The sequence below is a fragment of the Aquarana catesbeiana genome, linkage group LG02 (genome assembly GCF_042186555.1).
Source record: "Aquarana catesbeiana isolate 2022-GZ linkage group LG02, ASM4218655v1, whole genome shotgun sequence".
Lineage (NCBI taxonomy): Eukaryota > Metazoa > Chordata > Amphibia > Anura > Ranidae > Aquarana > Aquarana catesbeiana.
The window spans coordinates 29,199,202-29,214,983 of NC_133325.1; the positions used below are offsets into that span (position 1 = coordinate 29,199,202).

Sequence of the window (15,782 nt, forward strand, 5' to 3'; positions counted from 1 at the left end):
GTTTTAAATGACTTTTTTTTCCTTTGAAATGTCATCTTGCTGTCAGACTATACTATAGACACCCCCCAGGTATGAAATTTAAAGGAATATTACACTTTTATTGTTTCACTTTAAGCATTATTAAAAGCACTGCTCCCGAAAAAACAACAGTTTTTAAAACTTTTTTTGCATTGATCCATGTCCCCTGGGGCAGAACCCAGGTCCCCAAACACTTTTTATGACAATAACTTGCATATAAGCCTTTAAAATTAGCACTTTTGATTATTCATGTTCGAGTCCCATAAACTTTAATGGTGTTGGCGTGTTTGAACTAATTTTTCGCCTGCTTGCATGTTCTGGTGCGAACTGAACAGTCAGGTTTTTGACTCACCCCTACCTATCACATTCTGCAGCTGTTATCTCCTGGCCCACTCCCCAAAGCTCAGCTGTCTGGGCTTTTTTCAGCACATCTGCAGCAGATCACACTGTTGCTATCTGCAAACTGTGTCTCAGGCACATCAAACGTGGCAAAAACACCAACCATATGCATATCATTGCAATTTTTGTTGCCTTCATCAAGAGCACCTGTATAGGGTTACGGTGGGAAGATACCCCCGACACCAAAGAGTATTTTTTCTGCACCTGTTTGACAGGTGCCTATCACTGCAATTTTTTAAAGCAAGGCCAATTCTTGCTTTCATCAAGAATACCTCTATAGGGTTATGGTGGGAAGGCACCACCCACCGACACACAAAAAACAATTTTTATGCACCCGTTACTTCTATACAAAGTCAAAGTGACACCAGAATGTATCCAAAAAAATCTTCAATCGTGTTCCCAGTGCACTATATTCTGGACTCATCATACACACTGGCTCCCCAGCTGTTGCTGAGCAAAATAAAGGCAGCTTGAGGGAAAATGTCATTTTTTTGGGGGTTTATAAATGCAGTTATTGCTGCAGCAGATTCTAGACATGGTACATTTCTGCCACTTTACAAGTAGACTAAGTGGACCCCCCAGGCACTATTTTGGAAGGATTTTTTTTTTCCATTTTTAGACTTTCACTTAAAAAAAAAAAAAAAAAAAAAAAAAAAATCAATGCTCATTTACAAAATGATGTTTTTCACAAACTTTTTTTTTTTTTTTTTAATTGATAAATATCCCCCAGGGCAGAACCCGGACCCCTATAACCACTGTATGCCCAAGGCAATTACTTGCATATAAGCCTTTAAAATGGGCACTTTTGATTTTTGACGTTAGGGTCCCATTGACTTTTATAGGATTTGTTATTTGGGTTGAAACTTTCACGGTATTCGGAAGTTCTGGTGCGAACCGAACAGGGGTCTGTTCGGCCCATCCCTAGTTAAAGACCACCCCACAATCAGTAGCATGTGTGCAATATGCAGGAAACTCTTTACAGAGGGAAATATCTCCCCATTCCCCTTTACTATCATTGGCAACCTGGCCTTTTAGCCAGGGGTAGAAGACCCGCAGTTTAATCACTTCCTCCAAAAGGAGGTACCCGTTCATCCTATGATTGAAGTGGTTATACTGGGATGATGCCTGCATCTACAGGTATCATCCCGGTATCTTTTTTTTTTTTTTGCAGCTAGCAATGGGCTTGAATGTAAAAGAGACCTTAGTGTCTTCCTGGGCTCTCCTGTCCTACTGAAATGAAGCTGCCGGTTCCGTTGGCTGACCATAGAGACAATCAGTGACCAGAATGTCCCTGATCATCTCTATGGCCTAAGAGACCAGAAGCACCAAGTATGTTGTAACTTCCAATTTCTAAAAAAAAACCCAGATGTCTCAGTAAAGAGAGATAGAGGGTTGACAGAGAAGATGTCACTGCCCATGCAATCACAAGGGATATTAATAATCCCTTGTGAGAGCAAAAAAAGAGATAGATAAATAAATAACAAAATAAGCCTCTACTGCCTTTACTGGTTGAACAACATCCCTTGGCTCGAGAGGATGTTCCTTCCTAGTTGGGGCTTCCCTTCTTCCAAGAAAGTAAAGGGCATCCATTAATATCATGTTTCACAAAAAAGTTTCATATTTGTCTTGAGAGGATGGATTTAGTTCATCTGCCTAACTGATACCTTCTAGGGCAATGGCGGCTGGTGCTCAATATTTTTTTTTGGGGGGCGGCAAACAAACCTGCCCCCCTCACTCGCACATCTGCCATCACACACACACACACACACACACACACACACACCCTCCCCCACCGCGGGAGAAAGACGGGAAGGTGATGATCGGACAGGAAGGCGGCGATCAGTCCAAACAGGAGTTGCGTCTACTCCCGGCTGAACAGGAAGTGGGTCCTAAGACCTGATTGGTCCTCAGTCTCCCTGGCCAATAGGGTCTCAGTACCGGCTTCCTGATTGGCCGGGAGGAGAAACAGGAAGACATTAGCGAATATTAATTTGCTAATGTCACACAACTGGGTGGGCTCAGGTTGCAATGCTCTGTTCCTCAAGCCCACCTTTTTTTTAAGTCAGTTAGAACCTTAAGCCCGGGTTCACACCTATGCGAATTAGATGCAGCTTACATCGCATCTAATTCGCAGGACATTTTAAAATACATTCATATGAATGCATCTGGTTCACATATGTGGGTTGCATTCACACTGCACATTGCACAAAAAATGTGTGCGTTTTCTGGGCATTGCGGTGCAGATTCATTGCGTTCTGAACATGGATTTTCTACTTCTCCTCACTACACCTCCCCCTCCCCCTCTCTCTGTTCACTGATCCTGAGCTAAAACGCAGTGATTCCTTTGAACAGGAGATTTTTATCTCCCTAGTGAAGCCTGAGCTTCAATTTTCACTGCACATGTGTGAAACCGGGCTTAGGCTCTAATCATGTGCTAAAAAAAAAATGAAATCCATGCGTGCGGCACCCTGCATGTGGATTAGGGGCTGGGCGCATGGATTGGGGGGGAGGGTCCCTGCACCCTGCATCAGCGGCCACCACTGGTGGGGGGTTCTTCCACTTCAGGGCATGCAGGCTTTTGCTGCAATAAAGAGGTGACAAATGATTGATCTCTTATGTCTTCTCATAGGAATGTAGAAAAGGAAGAGAGACGGATCTTCCTGTGGTACATAGTCTGGCAATTGTTGAGAAATGGTCCTGACTTTTCACTAGAAGGAAAGCATTTTTAGACAGGTTCATAATACAAGGAACATGGTAACCCTTTTGTGAATGACATCTCCAGAAATCAATCAAGGACATTGGGGTGATATTTGTGATTGTGAAGGGTGATATGGGGGGATCCTATACCATCCTGTAAATATTTTGAAATTGTTCCCCTAGTATTTGGAGCAAATCAAGGATTTGGGAAAAGGATGTGAGACTTTTCTTAAATTGATCATAAGAGAATGATTGTTGGAGATCCTCTTCCTAGCAGTAAAGGAGCTCTGTATTCTTGTTGTGGGGATGAAAAAAAAAATATATATATATATAGTAGATATAAGGACTGGAGAATAGGGTCAGGGTCGGAACATTATGTAGTTTCCCAAAAAAAAATAATGGCTGTGAAAAGGTTCTTGGGGTTGGGAGAGAAGATGCTAGGGTTTGATTGTGAGATTGGATTTTGCAGACTTCATGCAGGGTTTGAGGAACTCATCACAAATCAAACATGGATATAATAGCTCATCCATGTGTATTATGACATTGATCCAATCCTATAGAACTTCAGTATATGTGTATTGTACATGCATTTATATACACCTCTGCACTTTAAACCACAAGTTGCAATGCTTTCGTAAATGAGATGGTTATAATCCTCATACAAGAGGGATTCTATCTGGTGGTGACCATGGTGCAGGGTAATTCTCAATGTCTTTCTCAGAGGATCTCTGAGAGCTCTTCATCAGGAATTAACAGGAAGGGCAATATTGATAAACACAATATGCTGTTGAGCTCAAATATAATTTCAGAAGTTGTCCTAAAAGAATCTAAGGGGCCACAGGGGAATGAAAGCAAACCAATTGGTTTAAGTGAAGGGATCAAATAATAAAAGAAAAACAAAGAAATGCAGACACATTTTATGATGGAGCAACTGATAGTGGAAAGGAGTTGTGGTTTTCACATGTCTGGTGGAGACTGTTCTAGTCTCAGCTGAAGGAGCTTATCAAGACCAAAGCACTATTTGACTTTCCAGCATATCAGGTCTGTGTGGTAAGCTGCTCTATGTAATTGGTAGTGGAGGAAATCAGATTGTAGAGTGTATGGGGTGCACACATTGTGGTTTGCAAGTTTACCACTGAATCCCCACACCTCTACAGAGAAAATTTGCACCCTAGAAACCCTCCATAAACAGTCCTTGACAACCCAATCCGCAACAAACCTTCTTGAGGCCAGAACGAAACACAAGTAGATCTTAGAATCAAAAACTAAACTATTCCTTTTCTTTTGGAAAAATAATTTACTATGAACAGGGAGACAAGCCTGGCCACCTGCTGGCTAGGGCCCTAAAAACCACCATGGCCACACAGAACATTACAGGAAGCCAGAACAAAGGGGGCAAAATTGACAGGCCAACTGACAAAATAGTGCAACATTTTCACAAGTGTTATACCAATCTCTGTAATCTCCCAACTCAACACAGACCACCAGACTTACCGGACAATAGGTTCCAGGTGATACAAGAATTTCTGAGGGATTCAGGCCTCCCTTCCCTCAGGGCAAAGGATATTACTCAACTTGAAAGTCCCATCGATTCCTCTGAACTCATGCTGGCGATTAAAGACCTAAAAATGGGAAAAAGTTATTGGGCCTTGAGGATGGATCACTGGCCAGAGCTTGCAATGTATGCAATTGAGCTACTGGCCTTTCCTGCATCCAGCGTTCTATCTGAACGCACATTCAGTGCTGCTGGAGGCTTTGTAACCGATCACAGAGTGTGCCTGTCCACAGACTCGGTTGATCGGCTCACCTTCATAAAAATGAATCAGTCTTGGATCACCAGCTACCAAGCACCTGATGCTCTATGTAATTGCTAGTGGAGGAAATCAGATTGCAGAGTGTATGGGGTGCACACATTGTGGTGTGCAAGTTTACCACTGAAGCCCCACACCTCTACATGGAATGTTTTGAAGTAGTAAAAGCCTGACAGAGGTTGTAACCTTTCCTCTTGGTAATACAAAACTTTAACCACTTACGGACTGCCCGTCCTTGTTATACAGCGGCTGTTTGAAGGAGGATATCGTTGTTATGGCAACAGTTAGCTGCCATAACCCCAGTGTCCCCATCTTCAGCGGGCCCTCCACTACAAAATAAAAGTGGTCTCTGCGGCAAATTCGCCACAAGCTCACTTTTATCGAGAGGGGCCAAAACGTCACTTCCGCCCACAGCACTTAAATGTTTTTTTTTTTTTTTTTTATTACAAATTTTTTTTTTTTTTTTAAATTGCATTTTAGTCTAAATATGAGATCGGAGGTCTGATATTTAAGAGGCCCTGCCATGCTTTTTTCTATTACAAGGGGTCTTTAAGGTAAAATAAATAATAAATAAATAAATAAAAAAAACATGCCCAGTCCCGATGAGCTCGCGTGCAAAAGCAAACTCATACATGAGTAGCACCCACATATGAAAACAGTGTTCAAACAACACATGTGAGGTATCTCCTCTTAAAACGTGCAACCTGTAGAATTTTTTGAACATCGCCTATGAAGATTTTTAAGGGTAAAAGTTTGTCGCCATTCCATGAGCGGGCACAATATTTAAGCATGACATGTTGGGTATCAATTTACTCAGCGTAACATTATCTTTCACAATAAAAAAAAAAAAATGGGCTAACTTTACTTTATTTTTTTCTTATTTTTTAATTCAAAAAAGTGTATTTTTATTTTTAAAAAGTGCACTTGTAAGACCGCTGCACAAATACAGTGTGACAGAAAGTATTGCAATGGCCGCCATTTTATTCTCTAGGGAGTTAGAACCCCCAAACATTATACATTTTTTTCTAAGTAATTTTCTAGCAAGAAAAAATAAATTATGTTTTTAACTTGTAAACAACAAATCTCAAAAAGAGGCTTGGTCCTTAAGTGGTTAAAAAAAAAAAAAAAAAAAAAAATGTTTGGGCTGAACATTCACTTTGATTGCAATATGCACATCTTGTTTTTTTTTTTTTTTTTTTTTTTTTTTTTTTTTTTTACTCAATTGAACCTCTTTTTAACACTAACACTTTACGTTTTTAATCCCCCTAATGATGATAATACAATTATAAAAGCTTTCAGACAATGGGGGAATGATGGGAATAAAATGGTTTCCAGGATTGGCGATCATGTGTAAGTTCACCTATAAATATGTAGATATTAGTAAAGGTGATAAACATGTCCAATGCCCTAGGGACAATGTTCTACCTCTACCTTCTATAAAGGACTGTGTGCTGTCCGAGGTGATCTTGTCATCAGATTTGTATGTAGCTGATACTTTGTGTTTATTTGTGTCATTTACCTATCAGGTAGCTTATGGCTTTATCTTTGTACATTGATCTGCTATTGATGATTGAAATAGATACAAATAGACAAAGATTTGACTGGGCTGATAGAGTAGATACAATGTTTCGTTTTCTTGCTTCTTTCCTCCATTGTGTTGTGGTTTAAGAACACCACGATTTTTTTAACTTGTCTTTTCAGATAAAGTAACAATGTAAGGCGGGAGATTGCGGGAGATCTTTGATTGTAACAATGTGTGAGTGCGGCATAAGTGTTTATTCAGCTCTGCCACCTTGTGGTGATTTCTGGTAGAACACTGGGGGGTGTGTGTGCAGTACAAGGCGATGAATAGAGGAATGTATACAGCCAGAAATTGGAGATGATCTCCGCAATCCATAGAGAATCAGGATGGGAATAGAAGGAAGGTTTATTCATCCCCCTCCCAATCTGACCGACCTACTCCTCATCTAAAGATCCTTCTTATTAGGATTATTAAACTCCCACTGCTCTGATTGGCTCAGATTTCAAATTCCTGGTTTCAAATTTTCCCGCTTGAATAGTGAAGAACGTTACAGACAAATAATCAGCCCCTATTATACCGCCAAATCCGACACTGAGATCATCAGATGAGACATGTATCCGAGAAATATGATCAATGCTTTACGTCTGAAATGAATAAGAATGGATTCTGAAGATCACTGAATAATGTAAAACATTTCCATATGTTCTCTTTTATTTCAAGTCCTCCGAATGCAGAACATGATAGTGAGATGACTTCTCTCATAGATCTCTACCTTTCTATATGATGATGGGAAATCAAGTATTCCACGTTTCATCATTAGATCTGTATAGGATCATGGAACTGACCTATATCAGATATGTACCAGTTACAGATCCCCCCCCCCCCCCCCCCCATATAGTAAAACTAGAATAATAAATAAAAAGGTGAAAGGACTGGCAGAAATCATGACATTGACATTTGTATAATGAATGAATAAAACAAATATTTCATGTCTGAAGAATCAGATCTGTCCCCTCTTAGAAACATTGATAACATTTTGCTGGTTTCTAGTTACAAAGTAAATGAAATTCTCTGCAGAGAGTATTGGATGGCCGAGGCTCCTTTCTATCAGTTTTCCTTACTACCTGATAAAATATTCACCAGAAATAGATTATGAAATGAAAAGATCGGAAGTGTAGGTCAAAAATGATGTATACAAGACATTATATATGTGTAATCCTTGTATACAGAAAAGTCCACTTTCAGATTACGGTATAAAGCTCCCATGTATTGTCTGAGGAGCAACACTGACACCTAGTGGTTCAAAAAAATACATGTCTTCTGTACGGGGATGTGGGAAGATCTACAATGTGATTGGATGGTTTGTTCCCACTAGCCGACTAGAATGGATGGGTCTAAACGGAAATAAGTGAAGAATTCACAAATAAAGGGAATGTAATAAACTAGCTGATATTCGGATGGATTTATTCTCACTATAATACATACTCAAATGAAGAACTTGCCATCAGATTGTACAAACCTCATTGTATAGATAATCTGTTAATTCTTCATTGATAACGGGTTAAGAATTGTGATAAAATGTGATGACAGCTCATTGATGGAAATGGTGGGTGGCTCTTAGAAGAGCCTTTGTGTCTTGTGTTGGGGTAATGATGATGATGATGGGGGGATTACTTGGCGCTGGTGTACTTGGTGACGGCCTTGGTGCCCTCGGAGACGGCGTGCTTGGCCAGCTCTCCGGGCAGGAGGAGGCGGACGGCGGTCTGGATCTCCCGGGAGGTGATGGTGCGGCGCTTGTTGTAATGAGCCAGGCGGGAAGCTTCGCCGGCGATGCGCTCGAAGATGTCATTGACGAAGGAGTTCATGATGCCCATGGCCTTGGACGAGATGCCGGTGTCGGGGTGCACCTGCTTGAGCACCTTGTACACGTAGATGGCATAACTCTCCTTCCTGCTCTTCCTCCGCTTCTTGCCGTCCTTCTTCTGGCTCTTGGTCACGGCTTTCTTGGAGCCCTTCTTGGGCGCCGGAGCTGACTTGGCTGGTTCAGGCATGATAAGGGTTAACGATATCTTCTCCGCTCTGTGAAGGGAAAATGTGCTGGAGCCGCCCTCATGTGCTGCTTATATAGGCGTCCTATGCAAATGAGCCTCATCCCTAATCACTCTTCTATTGGAGGATTCAATCATGTGATGGGGAGTGACGTCATGCTTTCTTTTCTCCTTTACAGATTGGTTTAGAGACAAGTCAGGACACTATTGGCTGGATTGAAACAGGACCAATCACAGCGTGTGACGTCAGAGCACTGAGTGTATAAATGAAGGGGAGTGGCTGTGGGGTGACATTCTCTAGTCTCGATCATTCGGTGATAATGTCAGGACGCGGCAAACAAGGAGGCAAGGTTCGGGCAAAGGCCAAGACCCGATCATCCCGGGCTGGTCTGCAGTTCCCAGTCGGTCGTGTTCACCGCCTGCTCAGGAAGGGCAACTATGCCGAGCGGGTCGGGGCCGGAGCTCCCGTCTATCTGGCCGCCGTGCTCGAGTATCTGACGGCTGAGATCCTGGAGCTGGCCGGCAACGCCGCCCGCGACAACAAGAAGACCCGCATCATCCCCCGACACCTCCAGCTGGCTGTCCGCAACGACGAGGAGCTCAACAAGCTGCTGGGCGGAGTCACCATCGCCCAGGGAGGAGTCCTGCCCAACATCCAGGCCGTGCTGCTGCCCAAGAAGACCGAGAGCCACAAGGCCGCCAAATCTAAGTAATCATCCCGACAATTCCTCCACCTCTATTACCCAACACAACGGCTCTTTTCAGAGCCACCCACCTCTCCATACAAAGAGCCCGACATACATTGTTTTGTTTCCTAGTCTCCGATGTTTTTAATGTGATTCATAATTCACTCTAAAAGCAAACACTTTGTATTCTTCTTCACACTTCTTACAGGTCAGTAGTAAAGTAGGAAGATTCGGCCCCATTATACCTCTCCATACAAAGACACACATACATTGTTATCGGGGGAACTGATTATAAAAAATAGACAGGATTTTCTTTTATATGTTGATCATAAAATGGTTCCTCTGAAACTATAAGATGTGATCCCGACGGGAGAACAATGTGTCCGTAATAAGAAATGGTGAAATATTTTATATAGTAATGTGATCTCATTACAGGGACTTCATTCTCCTCCATCCTTTCTAGTAGTTCTGATGATCGCAAATCATTCCCCCCAACTGGAAAGGAGCCCACAGATCTCATCCCCTTCTTCACACCCCCACAAGGAAATATACGTTTTACCATCCAAAGGAATCTCCCGCCGAAATTCTATGGATTGTTCCCATCATCTCACAATCACAGTATTAGACCCCCTTCTTTTCACACAATTTAATTCCCCAACAGTAATACATACGCTGGAAAAGTCCGGGATTTTTTTGTTCTGCAGAGTAGACAGCGCAGACTCTCTACCAAAAAAAACACTGCTGGTTGTGGGCTCAATTTTTGCCCGCCAGAATTGTGAAGATCACAGACAAAAATTCACCCCTTTTCTACCGCCAGAGGTTAGACGGGAATGACTAAATACAAAAACATTTCTATATGTTCTATTTTATTCCAAGTGCTCGGAATCCACTACTACACACACAACGTTTATCTTCCTTTATGACGGAAAAGAAAGCATTCATAATGACATATGTCACTGACCGATTTTCATTTCACAAAACACATTTTTCAGGTCTGATAAATCAGGTCGGTTTCCTGTTTAGATTCTAATAAGTGACATTTTCTGCAGAATACATTGTCGCGGCCCCGCCCCTTTGCAACCCACCCCCACCCTTTCATACAGACATGGGGGGGGGTCCCAATAATAACTCCGGGTGACAGAAATGTGGAAAAGATGAGAACCACAGGCAACAGCAATTCGTTTTTAGTGACTAAGGAACGTGGTGTTCATTGGTGAACAACGTACCTGAAAAAATAATAAAAGTGAGATAACGATATTGTAAGACAGATCTGTTGTGTTGCATCTAAAAGGAAATCATACAATCGGATTGCATAGTGTATGTTTAGCTAAAAGGAACTTCCTTTCACACACAGCAAAAATGTATCATTACAGAAGAAATCTATAGACAGCCCTTTGGATGAGAAGGTGGGTGGCCCTGAGAAGGGCCTTTGTGTAGATGCAGTGGGTAGTAGGGGGTCTATGAGGGTTTAGCCTCCGAATCCGTAGAGAGTGCGGCCCTGGCGTTTGAGAGCATAGACGACATCCATGGCGGTGACGGTCTTCCTCTTGGCGTGCTCGGTGTAGGTGACGGCATCGCGGATGACATTCTCCAGGAAGACTTTGAGCACTCCGCGGGTCTCCTCATAGATGAGTCCGGAGATGCGCTTGACACCCCCTCTGCGGGCCAAACGTCGGATGGCGGGTTTGGTGATGCCCTGGATGTTGTCCCGGAGCACCTTCCTGTGCCGCTTAGCGCCTCCTTTCCCCAGACCCTTCCCTCCTTTACCGCGACCAGACATGGCGACTCTTCTCTGTTACTCAGAAGAACTGAAATTGACTGATTCGCCCGCCCGCCCTCCTTTTATAGAGACTGTGCGGACCTGATGGAAACCATCCTGAGAAAAGGCGGAGTCACACCCATTCATTACACAGAATAGATTTGTTTTTCCATTTGTAAGGCTCCTAAACATTCTGCTGTTTTGAAAATGATGGCAAGAGAAATCCATCTAGAGATGTGAAATCTATTCTTGCTTCTTAATGATTTTCTAGGTATTCTTCAGAGATTATACTGAAAATATACATTTTTGGACTCCTGATAACAGAAACCCCAATCACCAGATACTATTGTCAATAATAATGTCATATTTATAAAATAGTACTCTGAAAAGGAAAACGATATACAGATAACCCCTTGTTTTTTCCCCCCTGTTTTAAGCCCTAGCGCACCTGATAGGAGACTAATGGAAAAGGGGCGGGGCCAAAGCACGTTGGTTTTCTGCAGAGAATTTCACATTCTTAGAACCTTGTAAATATGTGGCAGATTGCATGTTACCGAGGGGGAACCCGATCTGGTTCTTCAGACATGAAATCTTTACTTTATTCATTCATTGTGCATTTTTATCTGTGTCATGGTTACTAACATGAATTGCACATTTCTTTTTAGACATATCCAGGTTGTGATATGAGGACGATCTTAACTGATAAATGTCCAGAAAGAAATACAAAACAATATCAGTCAGTGACATGAACATCATATTCTGTGTGTAGCAGTGGTGAGATCCTGGATTCTGAGAACATATAGAAGTGTTTTCTCATGGTTCAGTAACAAACAGAATCTTTTCCTAATCATTCTGGACTAATGACATGACAGTGTTAATCATATTTCTCCGATAAATGTCTCATCCGATCATCTCCTCGGTGTCGGATTTGGCGGTATAAGAGAGATGAATATATAGCTGTAACGATCTACATAATTCCGGCGGGCACATTTTGAAAACAGCAATTTTAAATCTGAACCAATCACAGCTGTGGGCGTTTCCTTCATCATCCAGTAATACTGCCTTCTTTTGAGGACACCAAAGAAATGTATTCCGAGATCTCTCTATGTTTTCAGCCCAGAAAATACTTGCTCAGTAGACTTCCTATTGATCTCTATAGCAGGGCGGAGTCTGTATTCTGAAGTCCAATCAAAGAACAAAACAATCTGAAATTAATATTTCCAACGTATTTCTTGGTTAATTATTATTATTATTATTATTATTATTATTATTATTATACAGGATTTATATAGCGCCGACAGTTTACGCAGCGCTTTACAACATTAGGGCAGACAGTACAATTACAATACAATTCAATACAGGAGAAATCAGAGAGCCCTGCTCGTTAGAGCTTACAATCTAGGAGGGAGGGTCAACTTATACAAAAGGGTAATAGCTGTGGGGGATGAGCTAATGGAGAAAATAGTGCAGTTGTTAGATGGAGGCAGGATAGGTTTCTCTGAAGAGGAAAGTTTTTAGGGATTGCCTAAAAGTGGATACATTTGGAGACAGTCTGACAGATTGGGGTAGGGAATTCCAGAGGATAGGCGAGGCTCATGAATCCATGAATTAATCCATGGATTGAATAAAGAAATGATGACAAAATTGCAGTATTTAATGTTCCCCTTTCAGTCATTCCTCCTGGTTATACATTATAATAGGGGTGCCGCCACTGCACTTTTCTATTCCAGTTACTATATAACCCTTTCATGACTAAGCCTATTTTTGAAATTTGGTGTTTACAAGTTAAAATCCATATTTTTTGTTAGAAAATTACTTAGAACCCCCAAATATTATATATATATATATATATATATATTTTTTTTTAGCAGAGAATCTAGAGAATAAAATGGAGATTGTTGCAATATTTTATATCACACGGTATTTGTGCAGCGGTGTTTTAAACGCAAATTTTTGGAAAAGGGACACTTCCATGAATTTTAAAAAAATCCAAACATTAAAGTTACCCCAATTTTTTTGTATAATGTGAAAGACTATGTTACGCCGAGTAAATAGATACCAAACATGTCATGCTTTATAATTGCGCGCACTCGTGGAATGGCGACAAACTATGGTAGCTATGAATTTCCATAGGCGACGCTTTAATTTTTTTTTTTTTTTTTACGGTTACCAGGTTAGAGCTACAGAGGAGGTCTAGGACTAGAATTATTGCTCTCGCTCTGACGATCGTGGGGATACCTCACATGTGTGATTTGAACACTGTTTACATATGCGTGCGCAACTTTCGTATGCGTTTTCTTCGCTGCGCGAGCTCGCGGGGACGGGGGCGCTTTAATTTCTTTTTTAATGTATTTTATTTATTTTTATTTTATTTTTATTTTTATAGGTTGTGACAGGTACTCTTTATGGAGGGATGGGGGGTCTAAAAGACCCCCCATCCCTCTTTTACACTTCAAAGTATTCAGATCGCCGAAAATGGCGATTCTGAATACTGTATATTTTTTTTTAAATTTGGCACCATTGGCAGCCGAGTAAACGGGAAGTGACGTCAAGACGTTACTTCCGCGTTTACATTGAGAGGGCTGGAACGAAGCCGCCGACAGCTTCGTTCCAGCCCGCCCACAGCCGCCGGAGGCACCCGATTGGACACCGGGCCTCCCGATCGCACGAGAGGCCCGGTAAGAGCGGCGGGAGGCAGCGGGAGGGGGGATGTCCCCTCCCGCTCCACCGGTATAACAGCCGAGCGGCTTTTAGCCGCATCGTTGTTATATACGGATAGCCGATCGCCCGCTCGAAACAACGGTACCGGGATGATGCCTGCAGTTGCAGGCATCATCCCGGTATAACCCCAGAAAGCCGAGTACGCATATCTGCGTACGGTCGGCGGGAAGGGGATAAAGTCCCCACAATGATGCTCCGGTGTGTGTTCCTTTAGGCCATACACTACACCGATGTATTGCAACATCTCTAATCTCCAATTATCTCTCAGCAGTAAAGTATCTCCGAGAGTCCCGGAACAGATTCCTTGTAATACGTTTTTGTATCATTTCTCCACAATCCTCCCAGTGCAGAATGACGGCTCTCTGATCACCTTGTATCCCTTCTACACTGATCATGAGATAGTAGCAGGCACAGCTGCTGCATGTTATCATAGGGGCACAAAGCCATCCCGTCCTTCAGTGTACATCCATCCACACAAGGATTTCATGTCATCACTTGAACTGTATCCATTTTCAAACGCAATTTCTTGGGGGGAAAAAGAAAAAAAAAAACTTTGATTAATTAAAAAATGATAACATATACCCATTTTCTTGTTTTAAATATTTTTGATAAATGATGTTACGCCCAGTAAATTAGGAAGTGGAATCAGGAGGGAAAACATTACGATCTTCCCAGATCTCCGTACAGAAGCAATGTGTCAGTGTTACACCTTCATCTGGACTAGTCTGATCACTTGGGGATAGTTTTTATTCCTTTGTATTGAAGATTGTCAACGATAACTGTAAATCTCCAGAGGGTCACTTCCAGGCAGTGAGGTCCCTGGTATAAAACAACTTATTACAGGGTTTACAAAACAAATCTAAATGGTTCATGTATAGTGTTTGAATACAGTAAGTATGGAAAATTGAGCAACCACTCCAGTCCTCGAAAGGGCCCAGTTGGATGGGAAGTTCACAGCAACATGAACAGATAAGGAGGAATGGGCCTTGACTTTAGAGGATAGAGTATAGGAATCAACATGGTCGCAAATCAGTTGTATTGTATCCAGATATTTAGTTTGGATACACATGGACCCTCTAGATCAGCGGTTCTCAACCTGGGGGTCAGGACCCCCTTAGGGGTCGAATGATAATTTGCCAGGGGTCACCGAATCCTGGGCTGTTCCTGAAGCCCACACTGCTCTCCCAGCCTTTTTGCGGCTACCCAGCTGGGCTGTCCCTGGAGCCCGTGGCCGCCCACTTAGCCTATTCGCAGCCGCCCATTCAGTTCACGGCATGGCTGGGGGACAGAGACTAGAGGCTAGAGGTCAGCTGACTGGTGAGGAATGTGAAGTAGGAGGGGCTGGAGGAGACCCTATCTCCTGATTTCGACATAGGTGCCACTGTTACGAGACACCACAAAGTCAGAGACACAGTGAGTAACCTGTGATTATGGTTGCCATTAAAAGTGCCCACTAAAGTTCTCAGATCAGCAGATGACCTTGATCAAGAGCACCTAAGTTGGCTGATCAGAACTCCCCACCAGCACTGCCACTTATCCCAACTACCCACCAGCACTGCCACTCATCCCATTCCCCCCACTCCTCACCAAGGAGTAAGAGAAGGAATAAAAATAGAGAATACATGGAAGGGAGAGGAAAAGAGGGGGAGGAACAAAGAAAAAGGGAGAGAAAGACAAAGAGAAAAGACGGCTAGAGAGAGGAATGGGGAAAAAAAATAAGAAATTAGGATGGAGAAAGAAAGGGAAACAAAGAGAAAGAGTGGCACGTCCTAAAATGTACCATAAGGGGTTTCAATACTGTACGAGTGGAAGGAACTCAGGGAGCGCTGAATGTCCATTAGGGGCGCAAATTACTTGTCTTGCCTTGGGTGCTGACCACCCACGCTACAAAAATAATTTTACTGTTGGGGTCCCCACAACTTGGGAAATTTTATCAAGGGCTCACAGCACTAGCAAGGTTGAGAACCACTGCTCTAGATCGACCTAGGTGTCTTCTAAGCAGTACCTATAGATATTTTAGCTGCCCAAAAACATAACATTTAGGATTCTGTGTATGTTTAGGGTTGCTGTCAACCGGTTTGTAAATTAGGAGACCTATTTGAGTTTTTTTTTTAGGGAATG

At 42.4% G+C, this 15,782-nt stretch overlaps 1 protein-coding gene across 1 annotated transcript; it reads left to right on the forward strand.

The window, feature by feature from the left end:
- Positions 1 to 8,815: 8,815 nt before the first annotated feature.
- LOC141129671 (histone H2A type 1) lies at positions 8,816 to 9,208 on the forward strand. The gene has a single exon (XM_073617765.1). It carries the CDS (start codon positions 8,816 to 8,818, stop codon positions 9,206 to 9,208), a length of 393 nt encoding a protein of 130 aa, XP_073473866.1.
- Positions 9,209 to 15,782: the final 6,574 nt, after the last annotated feature.

Coding starts and splice junctions, on each gene's coding strand:
- LOC141129671 (XM_073617765.1), top strand. CDS start 8,816: ATGTCAGGACGCGGCAAACAAGGAGGCAAGGTTCGGGCAAAGGCCAAG.